At 45.1% G+C, this 24165-nt stretch overlaps 1 protein-coding gene across 1 annotated transcript in view; it reads left to right on the top strand.

Annotated features, from left to right (window-relative positions):
* The window catches only part of LOC116982077 (neurexophilin-1-like), a 62856-nt gene extending 45142 nt beyond the window's left edge, over positions 1-17714 (top strand). The window contains exon 2 of the mRNA XM_033035371.1: positions 16040-17714. Within this exon, the coding sequence (XP_032891262.1) occupies positions 16040-16804 (765 nt within the window). The 3' untranslated portion in view covers positions 16805-17714. The remainder of the gene's footprint in view (positions 1-16039) is intronic.
* Positions 17715-24165: the final 6451 nt, after the last annotated feature.

Genomic DNA, 24165 nt, shown 5'->3' with positions numbered 1-24165 from the left:
GCTGGCCGGCGCGGAGTCGGAGGGCCAAAGGGCCTGTTTCTGCGCTGTATCTCTACAGTCTAAAGTCTAAAGCCAGCACTGGGATTTGCTTGCCATGCCACGGAGTGATGGAACTTGGCAAAAGCCTCCTAAAGACTTTTGTCTCAGTCTATGCTTTCACAGGCAGTAAATTTAAAACAGATAAAAGAGTGGAGAGATACTTTGATATCTTCAGGGGGTTTAAATTGACTCCGGCCTCTGCTGTTGGAGCCCCAGAGCCAAGTGCACAAATACTCCATCCTCACTGCGAGAGGCTGGCACTTCTCCTGTGCCTGCTGTCCTCACGCTGATTTCCTAGACAACCCGCTAGTAACCCAGGAAGAATTATATTTTTCTGTAGTTTATGTGGAAGTTTCTGAATGACTAATTATATTAATATTGGAGCTGGATGTAAAGGCTGCTGGATGGGGCAGGGGTGGGAGGGAAGAGAAGGAATTTCATGAGCAGTTAATTAGTGATGGGAAAGGAGAGTGTGATCCATAGATTGAAAGAAACAGGCCCTTCGGCCCACCGAGTCCACGCCGACCATCGATCACCCGTTCACAATAGTCCTCAGTTATCCTGCTTTCTCATGCACTCCCTACACACAAGGAGCAACTTACAGAGGTTGATTAACCTACAATCCCATACGTGCTTTGAATGTGGGAGGAGACCGGAGCGCCCGGAGCAAGCCCACGCGGTCACAGGTAGAACGTGCAAACTCTACACAGATAGCACCCGAGGATTGAGAACCTGAGCTCTAGTTTAGTTTAGTTTAGTTTAGTTTGGAGATACAGCGTGGAAACAGGCCCTTGCCCAATGAGCTATCCCCGCACACTAACACTATCCTTCAGACTAGGGACAATTTACAATTAGCCTACAAACATGTATATCTTTGGAGTGTGAGAGGAAACAGGAGATCCCAGAGAAAACCCACACAGGCCAAGGGGAGAACGTACAAACTTTGTCCAGAACAGCACCCGAGGTCAGGATTGAACCTAGGACTTTGGTGCTGTGAGGCATGCTCACCGTGCTGCCATGTGAATTACAATTCTCACAACTACAAGCACTTGCCTGCTTCACTCACTTGCATTGTGCATTGGCAGAGAAGTTTTAAGTAAGTCTAGGAATTCATGTAACCCAACTCGTTGCTCGAGAGAATTCAGAGGTCCCACAATTTTGTTTCAGAATGGTGCCAGGTATTTTTTTCACACATGCCAGCTTTTTTTTTGAGATGCATTTTTCCTTGCCTTGGCAAAAAGGCATTGATATGAATCAGCTTTCTGTTACATGTGTTGGAAAGAACTGCAGATGCCGGTTTAAATCGAAGATAGACACTAAATGCTCGAGTAACTTGGTGGGACAGGCAGCATCTATGGAGAGAAGGAATGGGTGACGTTTCAGGTCGAGACCCTTCTTCAGACTCCAGTCTGAAGAAGGGTCTCGACCCGAAATGTCACCCATTCCTTCTCTCCAGAGATGCTACGTCCCACTGAGTTACTCTGGAATGTTGTGCCTATCTTTCTGCTACATTGTGGCTGCAATATTACTAGCATAGGAGCCCAAATGATAGGGCTGACAGGACAAATAACTGAAATGAAAATGAAAATAACAAATGGCAGGTATTTTTAATGATTGAAGAATTCAAACAGTTAATTAATGGCAGGGTCTAGAAGTTGTGCCTGTGATTATGCTTGGGTAAAGTTACATCCATTCACCTGGGTACTTCTAAGGAAGGGTCACGACCCAAAACGTTGCCTTCTCCTGATATGCTTCCTGACCCACTGAGTTACTCCAGCACTCTGTGTCTTCTTTTGGAAAGCAACATCTGCAGTTCCTTGTGTCTACTTTCAACTGCAACTAGCACCCCTAGCATTTTTCATGCTTCAGTCACCTACTAACAAAGCAGGTCACATGCCATACATGTTCTCCACCTCTGCACAAGCTGGGTCTTCTGGAGTAGCCTAGAGGCTTCATCAGCAGAAAAACTAAGAGCACGTCTTTCCAAGATTTAGTTTAGTTTAGTTTAGAGATACAACACAGAAACAGGCCCTTCGGCCCACTGTGTCTGCGCACTAACGCTATCCCACACACTAAGGCAATTTACAATGTTTACCAAAGCCGATTAACCTACAAACCTGCAAGCCTTTAGAGTGTGGGAGGAAACCGGAGCACCCGGGGAAAACCCACACGGTCACAGGGTGAAAACATAGAAACATAGAAACATAGAAAATAGGTGCAGGAGTAGGCCATTCGGCCCTTCGAGCCTGCACCGCCATTCAATATGATCATGGCTGATCATCCAAATCAATATCCCATACCTGCCTTCTCTCCATACCCCCTGATCCCTTTAGCTACAAGGGCCACATCTAACTCCCTCTTAAATCTAGCCAATGAACTGGCCTCAACTACCTTCTGTGGCAGAGAACTTACAAACTCCTTACAGACAGCACCCTTAGTCAGGCTCTGGTGCTGTAATGCCCCTGTCCCACTTAGGAAACCTGAACGGAAACCTCTGGAGACTTTGCGCCCCACCCAAGGTTTCCATGCAGTTCCTGGAGGTTTTTGTCAGTCTCCCTACCCGCTTTCACTACCTGCAACCTTCGGCAATCACCTGCAAACTCCGGGAACCGCACGAAAACCTTGGGTGGGGCGCAAAGTCTCCAGAGGTTTCCGTTCAGGTTTCCTAAGTGAGACGGGGGCATAAGGCAGCAACGTTACCGCTGCACCACCGTGGCATCCCAATCCACGCAGCATTCACCAGCCTCAGATTTTAATATTCTATATGTTTGGCTGTTCTTCCGTCACTGAATCCAACCCTTTCACGCAATGGACACCACAGCTTCATGTTATGACTCTACTTCAGTGTTTGTCCCACACCTCATGGCATACACGGGGTCGGCGGCATTGACTCAGTCAGGTTAGATGATTGACCATAGACCTAGAAGATCATCCTCTCCCCTTCTCCCATACATCCCGCCATTCCCTGCCTCCATTTGTGCATCTGTTCTGGGCTGCCCTGGGGAGGGTTCCTTTAGGAACGGATGCCCATTGCAGTGATCAGCGCACCAAAGATCATAAGATCATAAGAGTTGGGAGCAGAATTAGGCCATTCGGCCCATCAAGTCTACTGCGCCATTCAATCATGGGTGATCTATCTCTCCCTTCTAACCCCATTCTCCTGCCTTCTCTCCATAATCCATACTATTCAAGAAACTATCTATCTCTGCATTAAAAATATCCATGGACTTAGCTTTCACAACCTTGTGTGACAAAGAATTCCACAGATTCACCACCAAACACACAGCACCTGGGAGCTCCTTGTGCAGCTGGTATATTGAATCACACAGGCACTGTAAAAATGAATGACTCTGGCCCTTAAACTGATTCCATTGTATTTTGGGACAATTCTGCCAAGCGCTTATCTACTTCACTCACTGTGCGTTAGGAGAGAAGTTCTAATTTCATGGGTAGATAAGTCATAGGAACAGAAACAGGCAATTCAGAAACAGTCTACTCCACCATTCAATCATGGCTGATCTTTCTTTCACTCACAATCCCATTCTTTTGCCTTTTCTCCATAACCATTGACACCCATATTAATCAAAGATCTGTCAATCTATGCCTTAAAATACCCACTAACTTGGCCTCCACGGCCGTTTCTGGCAATGAGCCCCACAAATTCACAACCCTGTGACTATAGAATTCCTCCTCATAGAGTCATAGAGTCATAGAGTGATACAGTGTGGAAACAGGCCCTTCGGCCCAACTCGCCCACACCGGCCAACAATGTCCCAGCTACACTAGTCCCACTTGCCTGCGCTTGGTCCATATCGCTCCAAACCTGTCCTATCCATGTACCTGTCTAACTGTTTCCTAAACGATGGGATAGTCCCAGCCTCAACTACCTCCTCTAGCAGCTTGTTCCATTCACCCACCACCCTTTGTGTGAAAAAGTTACCCCTTGGATTCCTATTAAATCTTTTCTCCTTCGCCTTGAATCTATGTCCTCTGGTCCTTGATTCCCCTGCTCTGGGCAAAAGACTCTGTGCATCTATTCCTCTCATGATTGTGTACACCTCTATAAGATCTCCCCTCATCCTCCTCCATGGAATAGAGACCCAGCGTACTCAACCTCTCCCTATAGCTCACATCCTCTATTCCTGGCTACATCCTCGTAAATCTTTTCTGAACCCTTTCAAGCCTGACAATATCTGTCCTCTAACATGGTGCCCAGAACTGAACGCAATTTCTAAATGCGGTCTCACCAACGTCTTATACAACTGCAACATGATCGCCCAACTTCTATGCTCAATACTCTGACTGATGAAGGCCAAAGTGCCAAAAGACTTTTTGACCTCCTTATCGACCTCCAACTCGAACTTCAAGGAACCATGCACCAGTACTCCTAGATCCCTCTGCTCCACAACACTACCCAGAGGCCTACCATTCACTGTGTAGATCCTGCCCTTGTCCGACGTCCCAAAATGCAACACTTCTCTGTATCAAATTTCATCAAACATTCCTCCGCCCACCTGGCAAATCGATCCAGATCTTTCTGCAACCGTTAACAACCATCTTCACTATCTGCAAAACCACTAACTTTTGTATCATCAGCCAACTTACTAATCTTGCCCTTTATGCCCTCATCCAAATCATTGATGTAGATGGCAAACAATAACGGGCCCAGCACCGAACCCTGAGGCACACCACTAGTGTAGCAACTAAAGGTACGTCCTCTTATACATAGGCAATGCCCTCTGATCCTAGACTCTCCCACTAGTGGGAACATCCTCTCCACATTATTTCTATCCAGGCCTTTCACTATGGGTCTGGGTAATCGTGTAACTTAACTTGTTGCTTGAGATAAATACTGGTCTACCTGGCTGAGGAAGCACCACAAGTGAACCAGTAATTGACAGCCCCTGTGTTTTGCCAGTGTCTGTATTTAAACAGAAACACAGAGAGTTTGAAGAAAGGCCTCGACCTGAAACCTGGCTTGTCCATTCCCTCCACAGATGCTGCCCGACCTGTTGAGCTCCTCCAGCACTTTGTTTGGTAAACATGGAGAGTTTCTTGTTCCCAATCTTTCATCTGAGGAGACACAAGGACTTCAGATGGTTTACAAAAAAAAGGCGCAAATTGCTGGAGTAGCTCCTTGGGTCAGGCAGCATCTGTGGAGAGTATGGAAAGGCAACGTTTTGGCTCCGGAGAAGGGTCCTGACCTAAAATGTTGCCTATTCATGTTCTCCAGAGATGCTGCCTGACCCACTGAGCTACTCCAGCACTTTGTGTCTTTCCATCATAGGAGATGTGTTTTATCTTATCCGCACTGCACATATGGATAGCCTCTGGCAACTAAGTTATAGGATACTTTGTACATACTGTTTTCAATAGCTTTGACAGGGTACATGGCAATAAAATTGAATCTTCTGCTTCTTCTTGCGAATGAAACATAAACCAAAGGAATAGTTAGATCTCAGGCCGGGTGTTGAGCAGCCAGGTTGTTGTATCTGCGTCAATGTCTGCCAGGCCCTGAGCTCCATTTGGTGGGTGGTAGAGCGGGCACCCAGAGATGACATGGTTGGCTGTCTGTTGTTCTGCTCCGCATTCACAGGCCGGGCTCTGGCGGAGCCCCCATCTCCACATGCTGGCACTGAAACGCCCAACTCCAGTACCAAGTCTGTTGAGCTTCACCCATGCTCCTCTGGGGAGGTCAGACCCTGACCAACTTTTATCTGGTGAAGAGATGTAGCTGTGTAATGGAGATGAGGTTGCCTTCCACTCCTATGACCACTTGGTGGCTATCCAGTGTGCTTTTGTCTCAGTTGGCTGGATGGATGCTAGGAGCTGTTTTCCCTGTGGAGCAAAGTGGTGATGGGACTTCAGTCGGGGTGGCCTCTGCTCTCTGCTGATAGCCTGATGGAGGAGGTGATCTGTGTCCATGGCACGACGAGATAGTCCCAGAGTTGCTGCTTGCCTTCGGCTCCCTGCAGGCAGAATGCCTGCAAGTATAGGGAGCTGCTCGACTGGAGTAGGTTGAAGGCACCCGGTGATGGTTTGCAAGGTGCTGTTCAGGCTCGTGCCTACCAGGCTAGTATGTCTGCTTCCACTCCATACGGGTGCGCAGTACTCAGCTGGGGCATATGGAATAATCTGGGCATATGGGGCAAATGGAATAATCCTGTTACACCATTTAAAATGTACCAAAATAAATTCAAATAAATTCTTTTGATTTGCCTTTTCAAATGGTTTTGGCTTAAAGCTTCCTCAGCTAGTCTATACTTCATTCTGAATGCCAAGATTTATTAAAGGCTTTTTGACCTCCTTATCGACCTCCAACTTTTATTAAAGGCAATTCAGCCACAAATCATTTCCAAACAGTTTTCAGACTGCCACAGATAGACAGAATCCACTAATTACTCAGCCTCAAATGTCTGCTGTTCCCATTCTGACAACACACTAAATAATAATTACAAAGTTGGCCTTTAATAGAATTAGTCCCTTGCCAGAGAAACACATTACCTTCATTGACAAGTTTCATATTACTCTGAGAACGTAAAGCCATTTATTATGAACACACACAGATAATATTCTTGTTCAAGAAAGAACTGCAGATGCGGGAAAAAGGTAGACAAAAGATGTTGGAGAAACTCAGCGGGTGAGGCAGCATCTATGGAGAGAAGGAATAAGCGAGGTTTCGGGTCGAGACGTGTGGGGGGAAACTGGAGCACTCGGAGAAACCCCACGCATGTCACGGGGAGAACGTACAAACTCCGTACAGACAGCACCCGTAGCCAGGATCGAACCTGGGTCTCTGGCGCCGTGGGGCAGCAACTCTACCAGCGCGCCACCGTGCCGCAGGGTTGGAATAAATCTTATCCTGGTTTATTTCCTCGATTTCCAACCATGCAGAAGATTTCAATTTATGGTCGAGTGCTTGTGAATAAATGTTTAGAAATCGGTTACACTCATCATGTTATTTTCGATTAGTTTCTAAGAGAACCACTATATTGAAGGAGTGCTCGACATTGACTTCATAAATGGGATGCAAGTGTAAATTCTGCAATTTCAGTAGAGAGACCACTTGAAAGGAATCAAATCTGTGATGGGTTGCTGTAATCCCACTTCACAATCCCTTATGATATCAATAGATACTACAGGTTTTTACAGTCATTGTAAAATCTAATACATGGTAACAAGTGGTGATGTAAGGAAGCATTATTGTACATTAATCAAATAACATTACTGAAAACATCTGGTCATCTTATATTATTGAAACCCATAACATAAAAATTAGAAGCAGACCTTTCAATTCAACATGTTACACCACGGGCACATATGTTCACAAGGTATAGGACTAGATTTAGGCCATTTGCCCCATCGGGTACTCCGCCATTCAATCATGGCTGATCTCTGCCTCCTATTCCCATTTTCCTGCCTTCTCCCCAAAACCCCTGACACCTGTTCAAATCAAGAATTTTTTCTTGCCTTAAATATATCATCTGATGGCCTCCACAGCCCTCAGTGACAATGAGTACCACAGATTAACTGCCCTCTGACTAAAGCAGTTCCTCCTCACCTCCGTTCTAAAATAGCGCCCTTTAATTCTGAGGCTATGACCTCTGGTCCTAGACTCTCCCACCAGTGGAAACATCCTTTCCACATCCACTCTATCTATGTCTTTCATTATTCTGTGTTTCAATGAGTTCCCCCCTCATCCTTCTAAACTCCAGCGAGTAGAGGCCCAGTGGTGTTAAGCGCTCATCATATGCTAACCCACTCATTATCTGATTATACATAATCCACATAATCATATAATTCCTGTACCATTATCTTTATGTCAGTGATGTTAATACATTATTACATGTGCTATTGAGTGGCACAGTGACACAGTTGAACTGTTTTCTCCAAGTCCTAGAGATCTGGGTTCAATCCTGACCTCCAGCGCTGTCTTTCTGATGTTTACCCGCTCTCCCTGTGACCACGTGTGTTTCTCCCTGTGACCACGTGTGTTTCTCGCTGTGACCACGTGTGTTTCTCCCTGTGACCACGTGTGTTTCTCCCTGTGACCACGTGTGTTTCTCCCTGTGACCACGTGTGTTTCTCTCTGTGACCACGTGTGTTTCTCGCTGTGACCACGTGTGTTTCTCCCTGTGACCACGTGTGTTTCTCGCTGTGACCACGTGTGTTTCTCCCTGTGACCACGTGTGTTTCTCCCTGTGACCACGTGTGTTTCTCTCTGTGACCACGTGTGTTTCTCTCTGTGACCACGTGTGTTTCTCCCTGTGACCACGTGTGTTTCTCCCTGTGACCACGTGTGTTTCTCGCTGTGACCACGTGTGTTTCTCCCCGTGACCACGTGTGTTTCTCCCGGTGACCACGCGTGTTCCATCCTGTGTCTGTGTAGATTTCTCTCTGTGACCAGCTGCCCACCTTTCCTCCCAAAGCCCCGAAGGTCTGGAGCCAGTCATTCCAACATCAGCCCAAATATTTTCCCAAGATAGAAACATCTTGTTTCTATGAAAATAGGGATATTAAAAAGTTAACACAATGATAAATGTCACACACAACCGTCTGAAAGTAGTCTGAAGAAGGGCCTCGACCTGAAACGTCATCCATTCCTGTTCTCCAGAGGTGCTGCCTGTCCCACTTGAGCGTCATTTGCGCTTCATGCAGATGGCGCGCGAAGATTTTGTACATCCCAAAATTTTGGGGCGCCGCGCGAGACCGCACGTCACTGCCTACATCACCACTCACCATGCGCGCGTCGTGCGTCGTGACGCATAAATTATGTCGCGTAAATGACGCGCAAATGATGTCCAAGTGGGATAGGCCCTTTATTCCAGCACTTTGTGTCTGTCGACTGTTCAAATACTTTGGCACATCCTTTACAATCATTCATGTACTCCCAGCTGGAGTTGTCATTTGTCAAAGCCTTGGTAAGTATAAAATATAATTAGGCAAATGATGCTGGATAACCTTTCTCCCGCCTGAACTTTGCTTTGTGACTATAATTAATTAACCTTCTATATGGCATTCTAAAAGCTTCAAATGACGGAACATTTATGTGACTACTACTGAATATAAGCAGATGATTAAATCATAAGAGAAGGTCTAACACTAATAATGTGTTATAAAAATTTGATTAGTTCCAGTTATTAGAAAGTTCACAGGAACAATTAAATCAGCTGTTATAAAGCCATTGAAATGTCAGTGATAATTTCCATCTCCATTTGTTTAATCTTGGCCCACATATCATTTTGATAAATACTGTTAATTCTGCCATTCACCATTCCCAATGAGGCACTAAACTCCCAGGCATGTAGTGACTGAAACAGAGCAAGTTGGCTTCTCCACTGGGATTGCAGAATTAACTCTTTTATCTCTTTCGCTCACCATATTCCTAAACCCTGTATTATTTCCCTGTATTTAAATTATCTTTCTTAACTCAAAAATATAGTTATACGGAATAAATGCTTTTATTTGGCAGCAGAGTGGCGCAGCGGTAGAGTTGCTGCCTTACAGCGCCAGAGCCAGAGACCCGGGTTCGATCCTGACCTCGGTTGCTGTCTGCGTGGAGTTTGCATTGTCTCCCCGTGACGGGGTGGGTTTCTTCCGGGTGCTCCGGTTTCCACCCACATTCCAAAGACGTGCAGGCTTGTAGGTTCGTTGGTCTCTGTAAATTGCCCCAAGTGTGCAGGGAGTGGATGAGAAAGTGGGATAAAACGCAACAGCTATCAAGGTCCTTGATAGATAACAGACAACAAGGAACCCGCTGCTTGAGGGATAGAAACATAGAGAATAGGTGCAGGAGGAGGCCATTCGGCCCTTCGAGCCAGCACCGCCATTCATTGTGATCATGGCTGATCGTCCCCAATCAATAACCCGTGCCTGCCTTCTCCCCATATCCCTTGACTCCACTAGCCCCTAGAGCTCTATCTAACTCTCTCTTAAATAGGAAGCATCGTCTATGGGTCCCATCACTGGCTGTGATTTATCCATTGTGGAGCGGTGGGGGCAGGGTGGGGGAAGAATTGGTTGATGTGGAGTGACAGAGGAATGATGTGTGCTAGAGGTTGGTGTAAGGAGGTTATCTACAACAATAACTGTCTTGTGTTGTATCAATCCAGGCCCGGGGCAATGCCAAGGGAATCAATTGATATCTCTTTTTCCAATACGAGTGAAGGATTGGGATATAAACAGCCAAAAGACAGAGTTTAAACTAAACTTGCCTGAACTAAAGGGTCAGAATTCAATGGTAAATTGATCAACCTGAGGAGTACTCTCAGCCACAGACTGGTTCTACCAAGATACAGGACAGAACACCACAGGAGATCCTTCTTCCCTGTGGCTATCAAACTGTACAAATCCTCCCCCTTCTGTCATGGGGTAGACTGAGACTGACTCTCCTCCCCCCACTCTCCCCTCCCTAATCTTTGCACATCCCCCAATCCTTTCCACTCGTCACTTTAATTTCATGTTTCATGTATTTTGTGTTTTTATGACTGTTGGCAGATTAATTTCCCTCCTGGGATGAATAAAGTTCTATCATATTGTATCGCATCATATCGTATCGTTGTGGAAAGAGAATGAAAGAACAATTTAGAAAGAGAATTAGAATGTTTAGAAGGTTGCTATCGCAACGTTTAAGAAGAATTTAGACAGGTATGCGGGTAGGACAGGTTGAGAGGTATACAGGCCAAACGCAGGCAGCTGGGACTAGTATCGATGGGGCATGTTGGCCAGTGTGCACAAGTTGGGCCGAAGGGCCTGTTTCTATGCTGTATCTACAAGAAAGAAAGTTAAGCACGGAAAACCAAAAGAAGCCATTAACATTTTACGCCCATTGGTTTGTAAAAATGAACAAATATCAGCATATTGTTAAGGGCGTACTTATGAAACTAATTGCCTTCTGGTTTGTGTTATGTACACCCCCTCTCTCTACTGAACCCAGACAGCAAATCTTATATTGGAAGGGTGCCAATGGGGATGGCAGTGAAATATTACCTTCATGAAGCTAACAATGGGACTTGTACAGGAATGTTAGGATACTCCTCACTAACCAAGCTTTTGCCCCTCACCTGAAGCTGGTGTGGCGAACATGCATATAGATGACTAGCGTAGTTCTCATAGATCAATTTTTAGTAAAAGGCATGTATAGGTCCCCATTCACACCAGTTGCTTGTTATCCCACTTTCTCATCCCCTCCCTGCACACCAAGGGCAACTTACAGAACATGCAAGCACGCGCGTCTTTGGGATGTGGGAGGAAACCGGAGCACCCGGACGAAACCCACACAGTCATAGGGAGAACATGCAAACTCTGCACAGACAACACTTGAGGTCAGGATTGAACCCGGGTCACTTGCGCTGTGAGGCAGTAGCTCTACCAGCTGCACCACTGTACCAACCAAAATGTTTACATATACCATCATATTTGCATTCAAGTTTTAAAATTGTCACTCGTGCTGTCAAGAACTCCAGTAATGTACAGCCTCAAGACCTTTTGCCGGACTACCAATATAACTCAATCATAGTCCATTTCTCAGACAGCTAATCCCAATCACCGGTGAAAGAGTAAAAGTGAATGCACTGTGTGAGGAGATATGCTCCATAGACAAAGCAGGAACAAGATAACAGAGCTGCAAATGGAACTCATTGTTTAAAAAAAATCTTCTCTTGGTTGAATCGAGGTTAATTAGGGTGGCACAATGGCGCAGCAGTAGACTTGCTGTCTTACTGCACCAGAGACCCAGGTTTAATCCTGACCATGGTTGTTGTCTGCACGGAGTTGTTCGTTCTCCCTGTGACCGCGTGGGTTTTCTCTGGGTGCCCCGGTTTCCTTCCAGACTCCAAAGACGTGCAGGTTTGTAGCTTAATTGGCTTCGGTAAAAGCCCTGTCCCACTTAGGAAACCTGAACGGAAACCTCTGGCGACTTTGCGCCCCACCCAAGGTTTCCGTGCGGTTCCCGGAGGTTGCAGGTGGTTGCCGGAGGTTGCAAGTAGCGGAAGCAGGTAGGGAGACTGACAAAAAGCTCCGGGAACCGCACGGAAACCTTGGGTGGGGTGCAAAGTCTCCAGAGGTTTCCGTTCAGGTTTACTAAGTGGGACAGGGGCATTACTTTCCCTAGTGTGTAGGATAGTGCTAGTGTGCGGGGGTCGTTGGTCAGCATGGTCTCGGTGGGCCAAAGGGCCTGTTTCCACGCAGTACCTCTAAAGTCTAATGACCAAAGTCTAAAGAGAAGAAATGTATTACATAACCTATGCATATAACTGTATAATTAATTCAAAAATCTAATTCCAGTTTGTGTTGCATGAAGTAAATAAAGTTCATTCAGGTTTTTTGGACTGATGTAATCCGTTTCTCTTTGATCTTCAATTCTTTGCTTACGATGATTTTTTCCAATCTATTATTAATCCACTCTGCTCATTCAACTCTAAAACCTTCAGTTTAATTGGATTCTTGTTTCATAACACTGAAGGATAAATCCCATAACTACACAGCAGCTAGGCTGAGATAAGTGAAACTTCAGGAGAGACTAATCCATGGGGCTGGCATTTGGCAACCTGTGGGTTAATAAATGAGTTAAAAGCCAGCAAGGATTTGTCAAGAGTGCCTTCTGTTTAATGGAGTTAGTTGTGAAGTAATGGAAAGGTTAATGAGGGCAAGATGGTTTATACGATTATGGGCTTCTCCAAACGGCTTCTGATCCACTACAGCACAATAACATGTTAATGAAATTAAAATCCTTCACATTAAACAGGCAGCAGCTGTAGGGATGTGAAGCTGGGATAGGCACTAAGAAACCAGACACAAAGTGCTGGAGTGACTCAACGGGTCAGGCAGCATCTCTGGAGAACATGGACAGGTGGCGTTTCACGAGTCAAGAATTTTATTGCCATATGTCCCAGACAGAACAATGAAATTCTTACTTGCAGCAGCACAACAGATATATGTGAATATGGTACACAGTAAACAATATAATAAACAAGAAAAAAAAGTTCAGTGTGTGTGTAGATTTATATAAATATGCAGCACACACACACACACACACACACACACACACACACACACACACATATATGCACATACACATATATGCACATACACATATATGCACATACACTCACTCATGGGGCACGGTGGCGCAGTGGTAGAGTTGTTACCTTACAGCGCTTGCAGCGCCGGAGACTGGTCCGATCCTGGCTACCGGTGCTGTCTGTATGGAGTTTGTACGTTCTCCCCATGGGTTTTCTCTGAGATCTTTGGTTTCCTCCCACACTCCAAAGACATACAGGTTTGTTGGTTAATTGGCTTGGTATAAGTGTAAATTGTCCCTAGTGTGTGCAGGATAGTGATAGTGTGCAGCTATCATGGGCCGAAGGGCCTATTTCCACGCTGTATCTCCAAACTAAACTAAACTAAACTAAACTAAATTAAACTAAACTAAAAGTCTATGTGGTTCAGAGCTTATTTGGAGGTAGCAGTGTTAAAACCCATCTTCAGACTGATTGTGGTGGGGGGGGGGGGGAGGCTGGAATAAAGGAGGGGCAGGACAAGGCCTGGCAAGTGATAGGTGGATGCAGGTGAATGGATGTGCCAAGATGCAAGATTAGGTGATTTTCCTCAAGGATGAGGGAAGAGGTAATGAACCACGGGAAGTGTCAAGTAAAATAGGCAGAAGTATGCTGGGTGAATATCTCACTCTCCCCACAGGACGAAGAAGGGTTATACGTTGTAGAGATGGTGTGAGAACGATGGAAGGGATGAAGGAAATCTCTCTGTTAGCAGGAGGCCAAGAGTGTTAATGTGATATTAAACTGCAGATTGTTGCGTTATGTGTTGCTGATGGCAGGGGTTGGGGATATTCTCAGCAGTTTTGAACATACAGATGAAGACAAAAAATACAAGTCAACATCACAGAGGGATATCTGACAGAAATGACTGGTGCTGGGTCAGAGAAGGAAGGAACGAATGAGATACGTTTTCAGTATTGTATCTTATCTTCCGCGCATCTTCAGCTAAGGGAGATGCCCCTGGGTCACGAAGGTTGCAGAGGGCCGGGCAAGGAGAGGGATGGCCGTTTGTAGGATGACTGGATGCAGGCGATGGCTGCAACAGGCCTTTATGGCCAACCACAGTTGGGATTGTGAAATGACACCAAATCCTGGGGACTATGGAAATATGGACTCAGTGGGCTGTTTCTATGCATTATGTACCTAACCAGGGATTGTATTTATGTGTGGCAATAATCTTACTGATCTATATGCAAAAGAATAATCTCACTGTTCCTTGGTACACATGATAATAAAGGAACCATTGAACCATTAGCAGATTACAATGTGCCCAGATGGAAGATGAGGTGATGTTCCTTAAGGAGGGGGAAAGTGGCAATGAATTAGAGTAGCATATTAAGGGCAAGTTTAGCGCGGAAACAGGCCCTTCGGCCCACCGAGTCCGCGCCGACCAGCGATCCCCGCACATGAACACTATCCTATGCATACTAGGGACGATTTACAATTTAACCAAGCCAATTACCTTATACACTTGTACATCTTTGCAGTGTGGGGTGAAACTGGAGCTCCTGGAGAAAACCCACGAGGTCACGGGGAAAACGTACAAACTCCATACAGACAGCACCCATAGTCAAGATTGAACCCAGGTCATTGGCGTTGTAAGGCAACAAATCTACCGCTGCGCCACCGTGCCGCCCGTATAATAGTAAAAAAGTAAGGAAGAGGTATGCAGGATGTACTTTAACATAGAGAAGCATGAAACAATGCATTTTGCTAAGAGGAATAAGGTTAGGTATCATAAATCAATGAGGAAATGGGGAAAACTGCAATTGTATCCACACTGATACTGAGAAGTGGTAATTCTACCTGTTATTACACAGAGATGGAGTGGAAATATCTTTCTGAGAACTGTGCTGGGAATAAAATGCTCTTTACTTACATCTGCAAAATGTTGCTTTCAAAATAAACTATTGTATTGATGGAGTAACTCAGCGACTCAGGCAGCATCTGTGGAGAACGTGGATAGGTGACGGTTCAGGTCAGGACACTTCTTCAGACAGATTGTAGTGGGGAGAGAAAGCTAGATAAAGTTGGGGACGGGACAAGTCCTGGCAAGTGATAGGTGGATACAGGTTAGGCAATTTTTTAATTGGAAGAGTGTTATTCATTAGTTGCTTGGCTTTGTCCCCATCTCACTTATATCTTTCTCTTCCCTACTATAATCAGAATGAAGAAGGGTCTCGACTCGAAACATCACCTATCCATGTTCCCCATCGATGCTGCCTGAACCACTGAGTTACTCCAGCACTTTGTTTTCTACAACCAACTTCAATAATTTATAATTTACAATATTTAATTTGTAATCAATAATTTTGAAAGCAAAGGACAGGAGCATTCCATTCTGTGTCCTTGTGGTGTATATGATCTGTTTACATAACATGCAAAAAACATATTTTCACTTCCTCGGTACACGTGACAATAATAAAGGTAAAGTGCTAAACCCACTGTGTGTTCTGCACAAGATTGCAGCATCTTTGCAGCAAAGGGGTGGCACAGTGGTGCAGCGGTAGAGTTGATGTCTTACAGCGCTTGCAGCACTGGAGACCCGGGTTCGATCTCAACTATGTGTGCTGTCTGTACGGAGTTTGCACGTTCTCCCAGTGACCGCGTGGGTTTTCTCCGAGTTCTCTGAGTTTTCTCCAAGATCTCCGAGTTTTCTCCGAGATCTCTGAATTTTCTCCGAGACCTTCGGTTTCCTCCCACACTCCAAAGACATACAGGTACGTAGGTTAATTGGATTGGCTTGGTAAATGTAAAAAAATTGTGCGGGGATCGCTGGTTGGCGCGGACACGGTGGGCCGAAGGGCCTATTTCCGCGCTGTATCTCTAAACTAAACTAAACTAAAATCTGCAGCTCCTTGCGTCTGCACTTTGTTGATTGATCCCATTTAAGGAAAGCATTTGTAAATGACATCTACAGTACGGTCTTTTTTTTCCTGCAGGTTGCTTTTACCCTTGGGAATACGTCAAACGATGCAAACGACTCAAAGCCCAGTGGCTCCAAAAGCACACAGAAGCATGTGCTGCTCAAGGGCAACAGAACGTCTGCTCTCAGCCAGTGGGTTATGCAGGCGCTGCCGAACACTGGGAACTCCACCCTCCTGCGCTTGCCGTTCTCATCGCCTGTCTCCTACTCCAAGCAGGATATCTGGGACTGGCTGGGAAATATATCCGATCAACACGAAGACCCCAACTCCAGAGTCAAGAGGAGACCGATGGTTAAGACGGGGAAATTTAAGAAAATGTTTGGATGGGGCGATTTTTATTCAAACATCAAAACCGTGAAACTAAACCTGCTGATCACAGGGAAAATCGTGGACCATGGCAACGGTACGTTCAGTGTCTACTTCCGCCACAATTCTACTGGCCAGGGAAACATATCCGTGAGCCTCGTGCCGCCCACGAAGGCGGTCGAGTTTGACCTGTCTCAACAAACCACGATTGATGCCAAAGATTCTAAAATATTTAACTGCCGCATCGAATACGAGAAGATCGACAGAGCGAAGAAGACTGCGCTGTGTAATTATGACCCGTCCAAAACTTGCTACCAGGAGCAGACCCAGAGCCACGTATCCTGGATCTGCTCCAAGCCCTTTAAAGTCATCTGCATCTACATTTCCTTTTACAGCACGGATTACAGACTGGTGCAGAAAGTGTGCCCTGACTATAATTACCACAGTGACACGCCCTACTTTCCCTCTGGTTGAAGGTTTCTGGAGGGAAATGTGTTTTTTTTTTCAAATTATTCTTAACGTGCTGAGCTGGAGTCGACGGCAGGTGAACTGGCAAACCGTGGTTTCATGGAGACCACAATTTAATAAGGTTCATGGTGATTGCAATTTAATGCCTGTTGTTAAGTTGTTTTGTGCCTATTATTACAGCAGTTTCTGCAGTTCTGTAAATGGGTGTAAAATATGTAAATTGTTCAGCGCAAAAGAGCTCAGAAAGGCTAGTGCAGAGAATCAACTTTCCAGGAAGACTCTAACCTCTGAGATCTATTTCAGTGGTATCAGTAATCAATGTCGGAGAGCCAGACTTAGCAACTGATAGACCAATAGTTATTGTAATTGTCATCTAAAATCATATTTAATATTGAATCCTATGAGTCATTTTAGGTTTCAAAAAACATTAGATCAATGTTAAAATGGATGAATAATTAACTAACTGCCATTGCCATTAGCTGAAGACACTGACAAATTATGGATATTATGCAAAGTGCCCCACTTGTCTCAACCACTTTCACCCAACATGTCGTTTAATAATTTCCCATTTCTCGTGGTCTCCGGTGTTGCCTCTTGTCTTCATTGCATCAATTTTGCAGGTCAGGCAGAATTAATATTACATTATTCGTCGAGGCATTTAGAAAGGAAGAGAAGGAAATCTCACTGTAAAGAAGGATGCAGAAGCGGGTTTGTTCAGTGACAAGGCTCGCTCTCTTTTCTCTGTGTAGCCTCGTAAGACTCCGTCCGAACTTTTAACTTCTCGCCGACCTGAACAGTGTTGCTTTGTGGATCTGTTTGCTCCGTGGAATCATGCAAGCACAAGATGCTTCTGAGCATAAGGAGCTACCTTGCAGCTTAATTCACGACAAACTTCTAGTTTATCTTTGTGAATGTGGAAAAAGAACACTATAAATCTGGGTTTGGGCCTCTTCCAGAGATTTAGGTACACTGGTGATTAAAAAGAAGATGTGGTCCTTTGAACTGCTACCAGCTGTCTATGATAACAAAGAAGATTTCGAAGAGAGACCTGAAGGATGTGAGTACGAATCGCAGCTCAAGTATTTCAGCTATTATAAATTATGCCATTGTTTGCACTAAGAAATTTCTCCTTCACACTGGTGTATGTAAAATGTTATGTCTCTGTTCCATGTACACGCCCCTTCTTCAAACAGAATCACCCAGCTCAGCGAGACAGTTTTCAAGCGAGGTTTACTTGTCAGCCCGAAGGCAGCGACCATCTTTGATCTCTGAAAGCCAAGTTTGTGTAAATATATTGAATGTTGACTGTTAAAATACAGGTTACATGTAGAACATTTTCAGAGCAACTTTTTTTTTGGAGTAAATCAGGACGTTGTTATATATTTTTGAAGGGAGACATAAGTCGTAAAAAGATATGGGTGGTTTAAGTTTTTCCATTTCCTTAAATCTCCCCACCATCACTCAACAAGTAGCTTGGTAAGAATAGGGTGAGCAGCACCACAGCCTCCTGGATAACTATAGGATGTTCTGTCGATCATGGGGGAATTGTTTGAGTGGTACACCCCAGGTACAGACAGAAGAACATAAAGATCACGTTCACTTCCATATTCAATACAATACAATTTATTTGTCACTTGAACCACATAGAGGCTCAAATGAAATGTTGTTTCTACAGTCATACACACAAGAAAAAAAGACCCAAGATACAACACAGTTTACACAGGCATCCATCACAGCGCACCTCCTCCTCGCTGTGATGGAAGGCAAAAAAACTTATCTCTCCCCTGCACTCCCCATGCCCCTCCCGATGTCAGAGTCAAAGCCCCCGGCGGGCGATGGCAATTGTCCCGCGGCCATTAACGCCACGCTGGGTGATGCAAGGCCACGCTCCGGGTCTTGGTGTTGGAGCCCCCGGCGGGCGCTAGCCAAGTCCCGCAGCCGTTGAAGCCGCGCCGGGCGATGATACGGCCCCGCTCCAGGTGCTCTTCAACCCCGCAATTCGGGTGGGTGAAGTCGCCGTTGCGGAAACCCCGAAAAGCGGTCTCCCAGCAGGGACCCGCGGGCTCCCGGTGTCACTGTCCACCAGACCTGCGGTAAGCCTCTGAATCTTCGGGGGTCGGGTCGCAGCAGCGTGCCACCACAGCTCCACCTGCTCCGAACTCGGCCAGCTCTACGATGGTGAGTAGCTCCAGCTCCGCGACTGGGGCCCCAGGTCGCTCCTGCCGGAGGCCGCTCCATGTTGCAGCCCCAATGACAACGGAGACCCGACAGGGAAAAGGTCGGGTTCTCCGTGCAGGGGAAAGATTTTAAAAGTTTCCCCCCCACCCCCCGCCCCCCCCACACACACACACACACACACATACCCCATCAAAAATAAATAAAAACTACATTAAAACGGGACAAAAATAACAAAATGACAGACAGACTGCAGAGGTCGCTGCGACGTGAGTCACGCCGCCCACCGAAATATGAATGGCTGTTCCAACCCTGAAAAGTAGCAGGGCTGACTGTTAGAATTAATTGATAGGGGTTATTTTGCTTTAATTTCAGGTTAAAGATGCATTAAATAAACACCAACAGCTATCCATATTATTACTATGGAATAAGATTGTTTTATCGTCACATGTCCGAAAACAGAACAACCAAATTCTTTCTTGCAGCAGCACAACTGATATGTAAACTGATGTATAAAATGACTAAGTTCCCAACTTTAGCTTTAGCTTTGACAGCAGCCTAATCATAAACATATTACACTTCACATAACTGAAGCTTTTATAAGATGTGGAAGGATGAAGCAGGGTGGAGTTTCGAAAGTGATCAGTATTTGGATTTCACTGGTGTCTATCAGATGAACTGCATTGCCTTAAAGTTGGGTTCCGATACAGAGCCATGTAACTTGTGAAGGTCACAAAGTGGAGTAATTCAGCGGGTCAGGCAGTATCTCAGGAGAACAGGGATTTGTGGAATTCCCGGCCACAGAGGGCAGTGGAGGCCAAATCACTGGATGGATTTAAGAGAGAGTTAGATAGAGCTCTAGGGGCTAGTGGAGTCAAGGGATATGGGGAGAAGGCAGGCACGGGTTATTGATTGGGGATGATCAGCCATGATCACAATGAATGGCGGTGCTGGCTCGAAGGGCCAAATGGCCTCCTCCTGCACCTATTTTCTATGTTTCTATCTATTTTCTATGTAACATTTTGGATTGGGACCCTTCTACAGACTCTGCAAACCGAGGAAGGGTCCTGACCCAAAACGTCGCCTGTCCATGTTCTCCTCAGATGCTGCCTGGCCCGCTGAGTTACTTTGTTTTTCTTTTGTAAACCAGCATCTGCAGTTCCTTGTGTCCAACTTGTGAAGGTGACAGTTCCACAAAAAGGTGCGTTTCCAACACAAGAACAGTGTCTTATTTCAGCCAGTATTAGAACAGTATTATGGTGACTGGCGGAACATTCATGACTTATCTCGTCTCGATGGTACAAGACGCAGTTAAAAAAGGGACAGTGCAATTAGGCTGAAAGAATGATTAAAGTTTTGATTCCCCGGCTTTCCATGTCTGTATATTCATCACAACACAAAATATTTTCCAAGTCATTCTACCCTATTAACCATGATTAGCAGGCGAGACATCTTATGGGCCTGTCCCACTTGGGCGACTCTTTAGGCGACGACAGCAAAAATTGTCACCACTGTCGCAGAAAATTTTTCAACATGTTGCCCAAAAAATCGCCTTTAGTGGGACAGGCCCATTAGTCTATTCTACATTGTCAACAGACATAATTGGTCAGTGACACGTTACATCAAATGGTCATAAAGTAATGAAGCAGTACATCACATCTAGGTACAAATAATCAAACTTTGTCCTTAAAAAGACAAGTTATTTGGTCCTTAATTTGTGATTAACTGGTTCCATTTGAAAATGCATGGTCACCATAAAAAACATCATCTTATGCTCTTTTTCCCCTCGTAATCTCTGCCCATTTTTGTGTCACATATTATTAATTTTTAGATGCAGATAAATACCAAGTGTTGCAATTTAGGGAGTCAAACCAGGGCAGGATCTTCACCGTGAATAGTAAGAGTCAGTGGGGTTTTGTAGAGCAGAGGGATCTAGGGATTTAGGTACATAATTCCCTGAAAGTGGTGTCATAGGTAGTGTAGATAGGGTGGTCAAGAAGGCTCTGTGTAAAGTGGTCTTCACCAGTTAGGGTACTGAGCTGTGAATTTGGGTTGGAACGTTACAGATGTACAAGCCATTGGCGAGGCTAGATTTTGAGTGTTGTGTTCAGTTTTACTATTGGAAGGATGTTGTTAAGCTGGAAAATATGCAGTGATTTATAAGGATGTTGCCAGGACTTGAGGGCCTGAGTTGTAGGGAGAGGTTGGGCAGGCTTTGACTTTATTCCTTTTCAAAATTTGTATCAAAAATAATTTATTTAATTACTATATCGATACAAAACCAAACCGTGGTGACACACCCATCACCATATTATAAATTCACCAAATTATTCAGATACTAAATTTCCAACAACGATGTTACAATCCTTACAAATATACTAAACAACTAATATACAACTATGTCCATCTCTAACTGGGTGCGGACATAGCCCCGGTAAAGGGGCAAGCATCTGGCCCGGGCAAAACCCTCTTCCGCCTGGTGCCGTGACTCGTGGATGGCCAGCTCGGCCAGACCTAGGACATTTTCGGCCCTGCACGCTCCCTAGATCCCGTCACCATTCCTTCGGTCGCTGGCAGCAGAGCCGTTCCTCCCCCTAGGTGGAGTGGCAGTGCGCCTTGCTCTCCGGACCTTGGCTCCAAGGGATGCTCTACTGGTCCCTCTACCCACAACAGGAACGATGTTGCTCTTGGCCTTGCCGTCCTTCTCTCGGTCGTCCAAGAAGGGCCTGAGCTGACGCCGGTCATACCTGACTTTATTCCTTGGAGTGCAGGACCACTGAGGGGTGATTTTATGGAGGGGTATAAAATCATATATTGGGTGAATGCACAGTCTTTTACCCAGGTTAGGGGAATCCAAAACCAGAGGACATAGGTTTAGGGTGAGAGAAGATGTAATAGTAATCTGATGTACAACTTTTTCACAAATAGGGTGGTGTGTAAATGAAACAAGCTGCTAGAGGAGGTAGATGAGGCAGGTACGATAACAACATTTAAAAAACATTCAGATAGGTACATGGATAAGAAAGGCTTAGCGGGATATGGGCCAAACACGGACAGAAGGGACTAGTGTTGGTTGGCATGGGCAAGTTGGGCCGAACGGTCTGTTTCCGTGCTGTATGACTATGGGTCTAACAATTGATCTTTATTTGCTCGTAAAATGAACAGCTATACCCTTGCATGATTATTGTGAACGGGTGAAGCGGGGCCGGATATGGCGCTCCGACTCTACAGTCCCCTCGACCCGAGTAGTAGCAGTCAAATACGGGGCAAGAACGGTCACGTATGGGACAAACCAATTTAGCTCAATATACCGGATATCCCAGCTAATACGGGACATTTGGCAACCCTACTCTTATCTCTATGTGCTTCTTTCAAATGCACATCGGAAATCACAGTGCAGGCCAGGGCTCATGGTGGAACATTTATCCACCTCAAATTATTCAGTGGCATGTCCCAGCATAGGCAGATGAATGGAAAGAACCAGTTTACATCTACATCGCAAATTCCCAGGGCCTCACAGAGTTTCATGAAATGATGAAGTGCTTTTGACATGTAATCACTGTTAATTATGTAGGCAAACACTAGGATCCAATAACAGCGACGGGATAGATGTTTGTTTAATTTGTTTCTACAATGCCAATTGAAGAATTGACTTAAATGCTTGTTCGCCCAGTGAATTAAATGCCTCAGGAATAAGTCACAATTAAAACAGTGTTGAACAAAGGCACGATGAAACAGATATAATCATGATCGTGAAAAACACAATAAGCAATTGCGCCTCCAACATATATCATGTTATCGGTGACTTTTTATGTTCCAGAAATTGGTTATTTTGCTGCCGACGTGTTTTTTTTCTTATTTACTCACACACTGAGTCTAGATAAAAGTGTTCACTAAATCGAAAAAGCTCTAGCTAGCAAATAAATTAAAGAAATTATTACAAAGAATTGTTTTTTTTTTAAATGTAAGGATTATCATTACTGATATTAGAGGAATGGTGCCTTAATATGTTTGAAATAAAGAGGATAATGTCTCAGTGAAAATTAGTGAGGAATCTATCTGATAAATGTTCATCAACATCGGCCATTTCTTGGTAGCACCTCAGCCACAAGGTTAACTTGCTTCCCCGCCTAACACCCTGGTTTATCAAAGCAAGGCCGCATGACCATCCTTGATCCAAACATCGTCATCTGCCCAATTACATTGTTATCCAAGTGAGGGTCCATGAGGAATTACATCACTGGGACCATGGCACGGGGGCACAGCGGTAGAGTTGATGCCTCACTCACAGCGCCAGAGACCCAGGTTTGATCCTCTGTACGGAGTTTGTACATTCCCCCCGTGACTGTATGGGTTGTCTCCGGGTGCTCCCCTATCCTCCCACATTCCAAAGAGGTATAGGTCCCTATCGTGTAGGATAGTATAGTGTGAGGGGATCACTGGTCAGCAGGCACTCGGTGGGCTGAAGGGCTCATTTCCGTAATTAGTTCTGTCATTTTCATCAACTAAATCTAGAACTGTTGACAAAACTGCAGAACAATCAAAATCATGAGACATCAGAAAATAAAATTCTACTTCATCAGCATGCCACAGATAACTTGATGACTCCTGATCATGAAATCCACAGTTAGCAGCTTCTGAGAATAAACACTTGGCTTTTCTACCAGAAAACACCACAAGTGATTTGATGAGAAGCAACAAGAGATCCATTGTAGCTGAGTAATTGTACAGGCAAGGTGTTCTAGGATTGGAAGCATCTTCGTGTCTCATGGGGTCAAGTGCAGATCCACAGGAACCTGACGGTAGTGATTAGTACGGGAGTCAGAGTTTATGGGGAGAAGGCAGGAGAATGGAGTTAGGAGGGAGAGATAGATCAGCCATGATTGAATGGTGGAGTAGACTTGATGGGCTGAATGGCCTAATTCTGCTCCTATCTCTTATGACCTTATGACCTAACAACCAAATATCCAGCCTAAAGAACGGGTAGTGGGTGTAAGGAGAACATGACATCTGGCAATGAGGACTACGTTAGTTTAGAGTAATGGAATGAAAGGAACTGGATTGTTTTGTATGCAGCTCAGTGAATCAAGTGGCCTTCTGCAAGGTAACCTTTCTGTGATTTTGATTCCCTCAGAAGCATTCAGAGATTGAGCTATTATCCGTAGTGGTGCTGAAGAATAGAGTGATGTGTG

The sequence above is a fragment of the Amblyraja radiata genome, chromosome 16, assembly GCF_010909765.2.
Source record: "Amblyraja radiata isolate CabotCenter1 chromosome 16, sAmbRad1.1.pri, whole genome shotgun sequence".
In the NCBI taxonomy this organism is placed as follows: Eukaryota; Metazoa; Chordata; class Chondrichthyes; order Rajiformes; family Rajidae; genus Amblyraja; species Amblyraja radiata.
The sequence above is the reverse complement of the archived record's forward strand: the minus strand, read 5'-3'. Positions and strand labels throughout refer to the sequence as shown.